The sequence below is a fragment of the Geotrypetes seraphini genome, chromosome 2 (genome assembly GCF_902459505.1).
Source record: "Geotrypetes seraphini chromosome 2, aGeoSer1.1, whole genome shotgun sequence".
NCBI lineage: Eukaryota > Metazoa > Chordata > Amphibia > Gymnophiona > Dermophiidae > Geotrypetes > Geotrypetes seraphini.
This window is the reverse complement of record NC_047085.1, coordinates 447974222-447986230: the sequence shown is the minus strand read 5'-3', so window position 1 is coordinate 447986230 and position 12009 is coordinate 447974222. Positions and strand designations below refer to the sequence as shown.

At 45.9% G+C, this 12009-nt stretch overlaps 1 protein-coding gene across 6 annotated transcripts in view; it reads left to right on the top strand.

The window, feature by feature from the left end:
* The window catches only part of ARHGAP12 (Rho GTPase activating protein 12), a 240938-nt gene that overhangs the window by 152550 nt on the left and 76379 nt on the right, over positions 1-12009 (top strand). For all 6 annotated transcript variants that reach the window (XM_033931485.1, XM_033931488.1, XM_033931487.1 and 3 more), the window contains one exon: positions 8510-8591. In XM_033931485.1, coding sequence (XP_033787376.1) covers positions 8510-8591 — 82 coding nt within the window. The remainder of the gene's footprint in view (positions 1-8509; positions 8592-12009) is intronic.

Genomic DNA, 12009 nt, shown 5'->3' with positions numbered 1-12009 from the left:
TGGTTCTTCATAGACATCCAAAGTTTATTCCAAAAGTTGTCACTGAATTTTATCTCAGTCGATTGTTCTGCCAGTGTTTTCCCCAAGTCTCGTTCTTATGCTGGAGAAACGGCTTTACATACTTTGGACTGTAAAAGGGCTTTGGCCTATTATATTGACCGGACAAAGCCTCATCGAGCATCTCCCCCAACTGTTCATCTCTTTTGATCCAAAAAAGTTGGAGCATCCTGTTTCTAAGAGAATGATTTCCAACTGGCTGGCCGCCTGCATCTCTTTCTGCTATGCTCAGACTGGACTGGCACTGACAGTCGTGTCACAGCCCATAAAATTAGAGCTATGGCAGCTTCTATGGCTTTTATCAGATCTACTACCATTGAAGAAATCTGTAAAACTGCCACCTGGTCCTCAGTTCATACCTTCACTTTTCACTACTGTCTGGAGTCATTCTCCAGACAAGATGGGCACTTTGGCCAGTCTGTATTACAAAATTTACTTTCTTAAAGGCCAACTCTCCCACCATCCCATTTCTGTTAGCTTGGAGGTCACCCATCAGTGAGATATGCTGCCTGCATGTCCTGGGATAAAGCACAGTTACTTACCATAGCAGGTGTTATCCAGGGACAGCAGGCAGATATTCTCACAACCCACCCATCTCCCTGAGTTGGCTTATCTTAACTGAGGGACTGTGCGCCCTACGTCGGGCGGGAAGGCACTCATGCATGCGCGGTTCGGGCTATCATTAACTTTCTAGAGTCTTAAAGTGGCGATGCACTTTTAAAGTGGTCCTTACCTGGGATTCATTGGTGACATCACCCATCAGTGAAAATATCTGCCTGCTGTCCCTGGATAGCACCTGTGCTTTTTGGATCCAGCTGATACCCTTGCCAGGACAAGTCACCTTGGCCACCCTGTGAGTCTGGATTTGGAGGATGACCCTACGGTGTGCAGGCTTTTTAAGCATGATTCTGTTTCTTCTCATTGTTGATGTTCTGAAAGAGCTTAAATTGGATCCTCCTCCTTCCATTCAGGCTTCTGTCATGGATCACTCTAATGTGCTGTCTTCCTTATTCCCATCCCATCCACAACTTCTTGGGCTGGTTCAGCCATAGTGGGACTCTCTGGAGAGATCTTTTCGGCCATCTAAAGCTATGTTGAGGCTTTATCCACTGGCGCTTGATTTCCAGGAGGTGTTTGACAGCCTGTGGCGCAGGTTATCAGGCACACAGCCCTCCCTAGTGAGAGGGGTGTAATTCTTAAGGATTCTCAGGGTCAAAGAGTGAACATTATGTTGAAAAAGCGGCTGCGGCTGCTTCCTGTACAGCCTGAGCCTGTTATTCCAGATTGCGCAGTGCGTCTTCTGCGGACATTCCTCTCTGTCCTCCGCTGATACTGGATTGTGTGGATTATGTAGCAGACACCCTTTATGATCTCATTTGAGTTCTTAGCAAAGTTTCTGCTTATGCAGTGTTTGCGCACCGGACTCTTTGAATCCATCATTAGGCTGGGGAGCCTCCTCTAAGGCCACTCTAAGTCGACTTCCTTTCATGGGTCAGCTTCTCTTTAGTAAAGGCCTGGATGATCTCATGACCAGTGTTGCTGAATGCCGCCCTAAGTCTTTCCCTGTGAACAGGTCTTGTCAATCAGCAGGTGGAGATTGTGGTAATTTTTGTTCCTCCCGCAGGTTTCATTAGGGCTCTGTGGGATCTTCCTCTCAGAGATATTCCCTGGGCTACTGCCCTCATTACAACAGTTCCAATTCCAGGTGGCCTCAGGTTCCCGAGCAGCGGCTGCTCCTAAAAAGTCCCAATGATGCCAGGAGTCGGGCGGAGCTTCCTTGCATCGGAGGTCACCTTTCTCCATTTTATCAGGAGTGGACTCGTGTTTCCTCAGATCAATGGGTGCTGGACATCATTTGGGAGAGGTACATTTCTTTTGTCTGCCTCTGAATCTGTTTCTGGACTCTCCAGCGGGTCGGCCGGAAAAGGAGTCAGAGTCCATGCTACCGTGCAACATCTCTTAGACCTCAAAGTGATAGAACCCATTCCAGATCATGAATCGGGCTTAGGCAGATACTCTTTATCCTTAGGCAGATACTTCATCCTGCCAAAGAAAGACTCGGAAGACTGGAGACCCATTCTGGATCTCAAGTTGGTCAACTGCTTCTTGCGGATTCCTCATTTCTGCATGGAGAGGCCCTGTTCAAACCGGTGAAGGATGCTTCTCTTCTAGATCTTACGATCAAAACTGTCTTTCTGGTCGCCATTGTCTCAACACGGCTTATTTCGAAGCTTCAGACTCTTTCGTGCAGGGCACCCTACATACTGTACCTTCCTTCTTGCCAAAAGTGGTCTCTGCCTTTCATGTCAATCAGGAGGTTGCCTGCATTTCATCCAACAGGTTCAGAGCACAAAGATCAGATCTTAAATTGGATGTCCAGGGAGTCTTGCTCTACTATTTGGAGAGGACTAATGAGTTCAGGCTGACTGTTCACCTTTTTGTTCTGACTGCTGCGTCTTGCTGTGGTAAGCCGGCATCCAAGTCCCAGATCGCTAAATAGATTCAAATGGCCATTTCCACAACTTACATTGCCCGTGGCAAGCAGCCTCCAATTTCGATAAAAGCACACTCGACGAAAGTGCGTATGTGCTATGGGTGGAATCTTGCTCGATTTCATCCTGATGAAATTTGCTGGGCAGCTACTTGATCGTCTCTTCATACTTTTACATGGTTTTACTGAGTGGATGTGGAGGTGTGTTCTGATGCCGTTTTCAGGACCTCGGTTTTGAGTGCAGGCTCTTCTGTCCCTCCTTAGCTACTATTGTTTGGTATGTCACCTAGCATATGGAATCTGGAAGGGACGTAACAGAATAGAAGATTAGGTTTATATCTTCGATAATCTTCTTTCTGTTAGTCCTTGAAGGATTCCATACACTCAGTTGTTTAGAATAGCCTTTTTCTTTCTGACTCGGTTACTCTCCTTACAGGCTTGAAGATTTTCCAGCCAGTGTTCAGATCCTGTGGGGAGTTTCTGTAAGTATTTGCACTACTGAAAGTTTTTCTTGTGGTGTTCGTTGCACACAGCAGATTAGTTCTACATTGTTCCTCAATGTTTTTTTGAGTTGCCTTTGTGCCGGTTTATCACTTGTTAATAGTTTGCAGAGCAAACCAGTTCATGAATTACTTACATTGCTGGGGATCCTCTCCTGTACCCCTTTGCCATGGATTTGTTCAGGTATGTTGCTTGGCTTTGGGACTTAGTCTGAGAGCTAGTAAACATATCCAGTTAAGGGAGTGGAGTATGTGCTCAGAAAAGTTGTGGACTTCTGCAGGGACTAACAGAAGATTATCAAAGGTATAAACCTAATCTTCCAATTCACAGTATAAATCCTTATTTTTAAATTCTGAGGCAGTTGTGCTTAATGTTTGGTCACACTTTCTGATGTCTAGCAAATCATCATCCCCATTTTACAAAGCCGTGCTAGCAACTATCGCTGTAGTAATTGCCCCGAAGCCCATAGGGTTTTAAAAAACTTTGGGGCTTTTGCCACATGACAACTGCTAGTACGGCTTTGGGGAAAAAAAAGGGGGTATGTGTTTAGGTAGGGGAGAGGGAGAAGACATTACACAGGTGGTGCTCCTGTTTTAGCACTATTCAGATGACTGCAGAAATTGCAGCCCTAGCATAAATGGAGAAGACTTGGAATATTCAACTTAGAAAAGCAGATAAATTATCTACTTGTCTTTATATGTGGTCAGATACATTGAATGTTATCCCTCTAAGCTCAGACACCAAGGTTTAAAAAAAATAAAAAAATACCGAGGTATGAGCAATTTTTTGTTTTACTGGTAATTCTCAGCACAATAGCATGCAAATTATACACATGCTATGTGTGCGGAAAATCGCCAGTAAAGGGAGAGGAGGAGCTGTGCTCAGAAGAAAAATTGCTAGTACACCTCCATTCCCTGCTCTATTTCCTCACAGCCCCCCACCAACCAAGCCTGGTGGTCTAGTGGGCTGTTCCCCCTTCGACCTCCCCAGTACCTACCAGCAGCAAGCTTCCCCCCACCCACTACAGAAGCCTGGTGGATTTAGAGAGCCCTGATTGGCTAAGACGCTTAAGGTTCCTCCCAGGGGGTGTTTGAGCCAATCAAAGCCTTAGGCACCCTGTCCAGTGCATCCTGCAATACACAGGGAGGAGCCTATGGCCCCGATTAATTCAGACACCTGAAGCCCCTCCTCTGGGAGGGGCCTTGGGCATTTAAGCCAATCAGGACCTTGGGTCCCTCCCCATTCATCCCAGGATGCACCGGGAAGGTAAAGCCCTCCATTTTGGAGATGCAGACTGGGCAGGAGGATCTTGGGCATCCCTCCTGCTGTCTTCAGATAAGAGGTATGGAGGGGGTGGGGATGAGGGGAGGGCCAGGGGGCTGAGGTAGGAGGGAGTGGTAATCCCTTTTGCTTTTTTTTTTTTTCCTTCAATTTTGGGTGTAGGGAAGTAGTTAACAGCATTGGGGGGTATGGGGGTATATTTTTTTTGAATGGCACCTTAACTTAGGCACCAGTACGTGCTCTACCAGTGCCTAAGTTAAATCCAAAGCACCATTTAAAAGAGGACTTAAAAGAAATGGTGCTGTTTAGAGAATCTCGACCTCTATGCTTCCATTTCATCCCCATTCTGTTAAGCAGTGTAGTGCAGAGATCTATATTCTTCCTTCTGACTCGGTGCACTATCATTCCACTGGACATTTAAAAATTGAGTCTTTGGTAGACAAACAATTGTTTTCCACTCTGATTCTGTTGACAGTGGCAGAAGAAATTTTACCTTTGCCCTTACTGAAGTTCCACTTATTCTTGCAAAAATTAAATACCGTATATACTCAAATATAAGCTGAGGTAGCCCTTTATGTCCCCAAAAAGGAGGAAAAAGTCTGACTTGAATATAAGCCGGGAGGTTAATATTCAAGTACCCTGTGTTGCCAGGCTCTGCACCCGGCCCCCCACCCCACTCCACCTTACCTTCCTTCTGTGCCAGGCTCTACTGGGACAGGAGGGATCCCTCCCACCTATCCCCACCGACTCTAAAAACTTTTACTTCCTTCCCGCCTCCCCCGCATACCTTTTGAATTCCCTGGCGGTCTCACAGTGGACTGGGACAGGAGGGATCCCTCCTGTCCCTGCCTCCCCTGCATACCTTTCAATTCCCTGGTAGTCCAGTACTGAACCGAGCAGAAGCGTTCTACTTGTGCTCCTGCTCGGAGAAGACCCACTAACTGAATGGCTGCCATGAATTGTGACTTTAGTCTACCACTTCCAAGTATACCTACCCCCCTCCCCACCCCCACCCCCATAGCATCAGGGAATCCTAAAGTAAAAAGATGAGCTTTTAAGCTAGGCCTAAATCTAACATAAGAATGTTCCTTCTCTTAGAGCCGAAGGAAGAGAATTTTATAGGATGAAGCAGTACAGAAAGCTGAGTGATAGGTAGAATCCAGACATGAGCCATGAATTGGCATTGGCCAGTAGGAGAGCTCAGTAAGCAGCTGGGCACCTAAAAGGGTAAACAGGAAAGACAAATAAGAAGGGGAGCCAGAACAATTTTACATAATAAGGTTAGAATCTTATGCTTGATTTGAAAGAAGGTAGGAAGCCAATAATACTTTGCTAAGAGAGGAGTATAACAGTGATAGTGAGATATATCTAAGAAGTCAAATAGCTATATTCTCTACTGACTGAAGTCTTTGCAACAGTGATAAAGGAAGACCCACATAGACTATATTGCAATAGTCCAAGTTTGATGCTACCAAAGCATAAGTTTCATATGATGGATATGACAACAGTAGAAACATGATTTTACTGCTGATGTAATGTAGGATTTTGAAAGTCAGGTGTGAACCCAAACTACACCCAGATACCTGAAGGAGTCAACCAGTGTTATGGGAGACTGACAAAAAGTTGGGGTAAGTGAAAAAGATAGAAAGCGACTTATAACCCATAACATTACCGTTTTGGTAGGATTAAGCTGTAGGCAGTGGGAAGTAGGCTGCGTATTAGAAGCATCAAGACAACATTGTAGAGCTTGAAGATAATACTGCCTCCTTTTTAACCCGAAGCTCACAAGCATTAGCACGTGAAGACTCTTCATATGAGGTCTGTTCAAAACGTTCCAAGACTGATTTTATAAAAATTTATTAAACAACCTTACAACTTATTCCATTGGGTTCCCTTCAAAGTACTCCTCTGCCTACTTGTACACTTTCCCCACTTTCCACTTCTGTAAACAGTCCTTAAAAGCATCTTCAGGAATTGCCAAAGTTGCTGCTTTGAATTTTGCTTTATGTCCTCAATGGTGTCGAATCACTTTCCTTTCAGTGTGGATTTAAGTTTAGGAAACAAGAAGTCATCAGCAGGAGCCAAGTCAGGAGAGTAAGGTGGCTGGGGAAGAAGTGTTATCACGTTTTTGTACAAAATTCACAAATTTTGACATATTCAAAACACCTTCTGTGACATGTTCCGCATAAGCTACTATTAACATTTCATAAGTTTCTGTAGTGGTCTTACCCAGTTTAAAACAGAACGTCACACTGTAGCACTGCACATTGAGGTCACACATGATGAAAAATAGCCGATCACGAAAACACACTTTCACAAAAACTGCTGTAGCTCGGAATTGAAAACAGATATCAACAAATTGATAAAAGGAGGTTACTCATGAGGTTTCAAGCAACTCAACGCTGCCTAGTGCTTCTCAAAAGAATTTCCCATTTGCGCAAATTCAAACTGTCCTGGAACTTTTTGAACATACCTCGTACTTTGGACTGTCTTTGTAATGCTGGAGTTGAATGGATCACAATCTGACTAGGTTGCACCTTAACGCTGCGAAACTTATCTGTTAACTGGAGGAACCCAGAGTTTGGGAGTCACCCACATGTGTGCCAGATTCAATTTTACTTGCCAACAGAGGAAGCACAGTTTACTTATGGTGGATGTTCACCATATACAGAAAGATTATTCAGGCACATAACCCTCCCCATCTCCTGAAGAGTCATACTTGTTCTTGACCTATAGAACTAATTGAAGAACTTGAGGAGACCTTTGCATGAGATAAGGGTTATACAAGCTCACATCTTTCATTCTGATCACTGGGGGAGCTGTTCTGTCTCTAATGTGCCTTTCACAATCTTAAAATATATATATCAAGACTAGTGTTTAAGCCCGTTACAATAACGGGTGCTAGAGTAGATGTCTGTATGTCTGTTTTTTTGTTTTATTTGTCTCTCTCTCTCTCTCTCTCTCCCTGGACGCTGTCTGTCTGTCATTCTTTGTGTCTGTGTCTCTCCCTGGTCCCCTGCCTGTGCGTCTTTCTTTCTGTCTGTCTCCCTGGCCCCCCTGCTTGCCAAAGCAGCCTCCTTTCCCTCTCCCCCTCTTGTGCAATGCCTGCCTGCTTCTTGGCCCCCTTCTGTTCCCCCCCCCATGATTGCTTTCTGCCCCCAGAACAACCATCCCCCCAAAGCAGCCCCCTTTGCCTCTCCCCCTGTTGTGCAATGCATGCCTGCTTCGTGGCCCCCCTTCTATTCCTCCCCCCTCCCTGATTGCTGTCTGCCCCCAGCACACCCCTAACCCGAAACCGGGGCAGCCCCCTTTCGCTCTCCCTCTGGCCCCCTGTTGTGCCATGCCTGCCTGCTCCGTGGCCCTCTTCTGTTCCCCCCATGATTGCTGTCGGCCCCCAGCACAACCATCCCCCCAAAGCAGCCCCCTTTGCCTCTCCCCCTGTTGTGCAATGGCTGCCTGCCTGCTTCGTGCACTCAGCACAACCCTCCCACCAAAACAGCTCCCTTTTCTGGCTGCTCCAGGGCGCTTATTTTTTGGCTTCCCCTCCCGTTCTTACCTTCCTCCATGCATCCATGTTTCCTGCCGCCGCTGCCGCTCCTGTTCCTGTTCAAAGCGGCCTGCTTAGGTTCATGGGCGGCTGTATTGAACCTCGCAGGCCGCTCTCCATATGATAGCATGTTCCTTCTGACGCGATCGCGTCAGAGGGAACGTGCTTCATGTGGAGAGTGCCTGCGAGGTTCGCTACAGCCGGCCGTGAACCTCATCAGGCCGCTTAAAACAGGAGCGGCAGCGGTTGGTGCGGGAGGGGGGAGTCGTCGACGCTGCTGCGGCGCAAGGGGATCGGGGCCATGCTGCCAGCGGGATAGCCCTGAGCCCTCTCCCTTCTCCTCTCGCGCGCTGTGGAGGCGATCGTTGGCTGGCTGCGGTCCCGGCTTGGAGAGGGCAGGGGGTGCTAGCGGCCGGCAGCGGTGGAGAGCAGGGAAGAGCGCGCATGCCACTTGTCTTGCCTCGCGTGAGGCCAGACCGTAAGCCGCACATGCGCACTTCCTATGAGTGCTACAGCTCACAGAAAACGGACCCACGCATAGGAAGTGCGCATGCGCGGCTTACCGTTTTATTATATTAGATGACCAACGTTTATTATTGACTTTCATTAAGTATGTTTTAATGTAATTACAGGAAGAACTGGACCTCTGCTTGGGCAGTACTGCAAGGCTCATCTTTATTTTTTCCTAAAATCCAAGGAAGTGGAGCAAGTTGGGTAAGGATCTAGATCTATTTCTTGTTAAAAAAATCCCAATAACAAACAAACAAACAAAAGCCAAGAAAATGATGGCAATATAGATGTCATCAGACCTTTTGTGTCATGTTATGTGCAGAATCTTTGATTTCCTGTGATCCAGCAATAAGGAGGCCCTTGTGGAATTGTTTGGTCCCTACAGAAGAGCATGAAATTAGGGGGTAGAGAGCAGGGATTTCCCTTACTCTAGTCATGTCCCCTTGCATCACCATCCCATTTCTTCTCCTCTCCTCTCTTGCTCCCCTCATATTCATGGTATTCACACACATGCCTATCCCCAGCAGAACTTCTTTGCCATGCTTTAGCATATTTTACCCTCCTATCTTAATCTTCCTCTCCTTTCCTGTTGTGGTATGTTTAGGGCTGCATTTCAATGAACATTTTTAATTGTGGGGCATAGCCAGCAGTCTGTTCGGCACAGGGGTAGTCTGGGAGGCCGTACATTTCCGTTCCCTCCTTCCCCCACCTCATGTTAGGTATCATACCCTTTGCTGGTGGGGATGCCAGAACCCTTCCAGTCAAAGAAATCCACTGCTAATGCTGCCTCCTTCCTCTTTGTACTTCCTCAGTTGCAAGGAAATCAGCAGGATGCCTCCAGCCACTATTGCCAGCACTCCCTAATCATGCTTAGTTCATGCATGAACTGAACATCCTTGGGGAGTACATCAGTGGCTGAAGGCATGCTGCTGACTTCCTTGCTCCAATACAAAGAGGAAGGGGGATGACTCAGCAGATTTATTTTGGCTGGTGGGGCTTCAGCTACTTCATAGCCATTGAATAGGTTCTGCAGCTTTGGAGGGGGCCGGGGCCCAGGTCTGCAAAGTCATCCCCCAGCTATGCCACTGATTTAAGGCCAAATGTCTTCCTTTCTCTTGTCCTCAGGTCCAGCTCTTTCCCTTCATCCCCTCTACCCCCAGATTTATTATCCTTTTTATCTCTTTGTTTTCCTCTCTCTCTCTCTCTCTTTCCCCCCCTAAGTATAACATAGCTCTCCATTGCTCCCTATTTTCCCCTGTGTACAGTCCAGCATCTTGCCCTGCTCATGGTTCTCTCTCAGTTGCCTCTCTCTCTGGACCTAGCCAGAGTTCTCAATCAGGTCACTACATCCCATACCCACACCCAGTGTACTTTTTCAAATTCAGGCAACTCTTCTTCCCTTCTACGCCAGCGGCAGCCTTAGTGTGTCTGCTTCAAGCAGCCTGCACTGGGCCTTTCCTGCTGACCTGCAAGTTCAGCAAAGAGTCAATGTGGATCACAGAATAATTACCCCTTACTTATTATGTATGTATATTTAAAAGGCATTATCAAAGAAGTGTTCAATGCTTTTCAAAAATCATAATATGAATCTAATTGTCTTAATTGAAGTGGCAAACTATACCAAATTTTAGGTGATTGATTAACATACAGCCCTAGTTATGTCATAAATTTATAACTCACCTTTTCCCTATAAGGTCCAAAGCAAAGTCACAATTGAGGAGTCTAGTGAATAGCACTAGGAATATTATTAATTCAAAAATTGTAATACCATATTTTTTTTTTTTAAGTATTTATAAAAATACTTCAATTTTACATAAGAATAGCCTTACTGGGTCAGACCAAAGGTCCATCAAGCCTAGTAGCCTGTTCTCACAGTGGCCAATCCAGGTCACTAGTACCTGGTCAAAACCCAAAGAGTAGCAACGTTCTATGCTACTGATTCAGGTATTGGCTGGATACCAGAAGGAAGCGACTTCCAAGTTTTAGCACAATAGAAACAGAATGAACTTTCTAAAAGTCATTTTACTCTTAAGCCTGAAACTGATGGAAAGCAGAGAATACCTTGATTCATTTTATCAGATACTTGACATACTAGAGGTATCTTGGAAGTAGCAATAGAGCTTTTAGAAGACCAGAGATCTTTGGTGTCTTGTGCAGTTTAGACACTAAAAGGCTCATAATCGAAAGAGAAATACGTACAAAAACTGGCCTAAGTTGGCATTTGGACGAACATTGTTCAAATACATCCAAGTACTGATAATAAAAATGGGTTTTAAACGTATTTCTAAACGACCTAGGCCTTCATAGTGCCGCTGAATGACCAAAGCTAAACGGGGCGTTTCAGGAGGAGTGTCGAGGGTGGGAGTTGGGTGGGACGTGAGCTAGATTAGACTTAGTCATACAGCATGTATAACCAAAAGTTATACAGCCCAGGATCGACGGAACTTGGACATTGTGACTTAGACCATGTAAAACATGGTCTAAGTCACAAAAACCCACCTAAAGTCACCAGATAAGCACTTCAAACACATAAAACAGACCCCCACATACTACCCCAGTGATCACCGACCCCCCCCCCCCACCCCCTTAAAAATATTAATCACACCTTTAAAATTCAGCCTCCAGACCATCATCACCTGGCAGCCTAACATAGGAAAGCCTAGTCGTCCATCACAGAGGCGGCTTAAGCCGTCTTGAGGGTGGGTTAGGAACTCATGGAGAGGAAGACCCATGCCCATAAGCCCCTGTAATCACTGCATTGGTACTTAAATATGTGCACTCCCCTATACACCCCCAAAACCCTTTTTTACTGGCATATAAGTGACTCCTGCAGCCATAAGGGCTATTAGAGTGGTAGATAAGTGGGTCTAGGGGATTCTGGAGATGGTTTGGGGGGCTCAAGAAGTCGCAAGATTGTTGGCTGTATATAAAAATAAAGTTATTATTATTATTATTATAAGGGAGCTGTAGTGAGGAGAAGACATGGCACCCTTTATATGAAGTTCACAGCAGTGCCCTGTAAGGTACTCCACTATTTAGGTGGCATGTCTGGGTGTTCAGTCCATCACTTTGCAGACCCCTCCCACGTCCAACAGGGCTTGTTCTAGGTGTTTTTGACTTGGACGAAAATGTGGTATAGCGACTTGGACGATCGGATCGGCAAGACGTATACTTAGACGATTTTCGAAACAAAAAAAATTTTGGATGTATTTTTTGAAAATGTGTCCTAGGCTGTTTTTTACTTTGGACGACTTGCGACTTAGACAAAAACATACTTAGATGTCCCTTTCGATTAAGCCCCTCTGCACAAAAAGGGTTGCAGAGCAGAGGCTGCGAACTACAGACCAATGAGTCTCACATCGATAGTGTGTAAAATCATGGAAACACTAATTAAACGTAAATTAGACACGATCTTGGATGAAGGGAATCTAAGGGATCCTAATCAGCATGGATTCACTGAGGGTAGGTCATGCCAATCCAATCTCATCAGCTTCTTTGATTGGGTAACAGGAAAGCTAGACTCGGGAGAGTCTCTGGACATAGTGTAAGAACATAAGAAGTTGCCTCCGCTGAGGCAGACCAGAGGTCCATCTCGCCCAGCGGTCCGCTCCCGCGGTGGCCC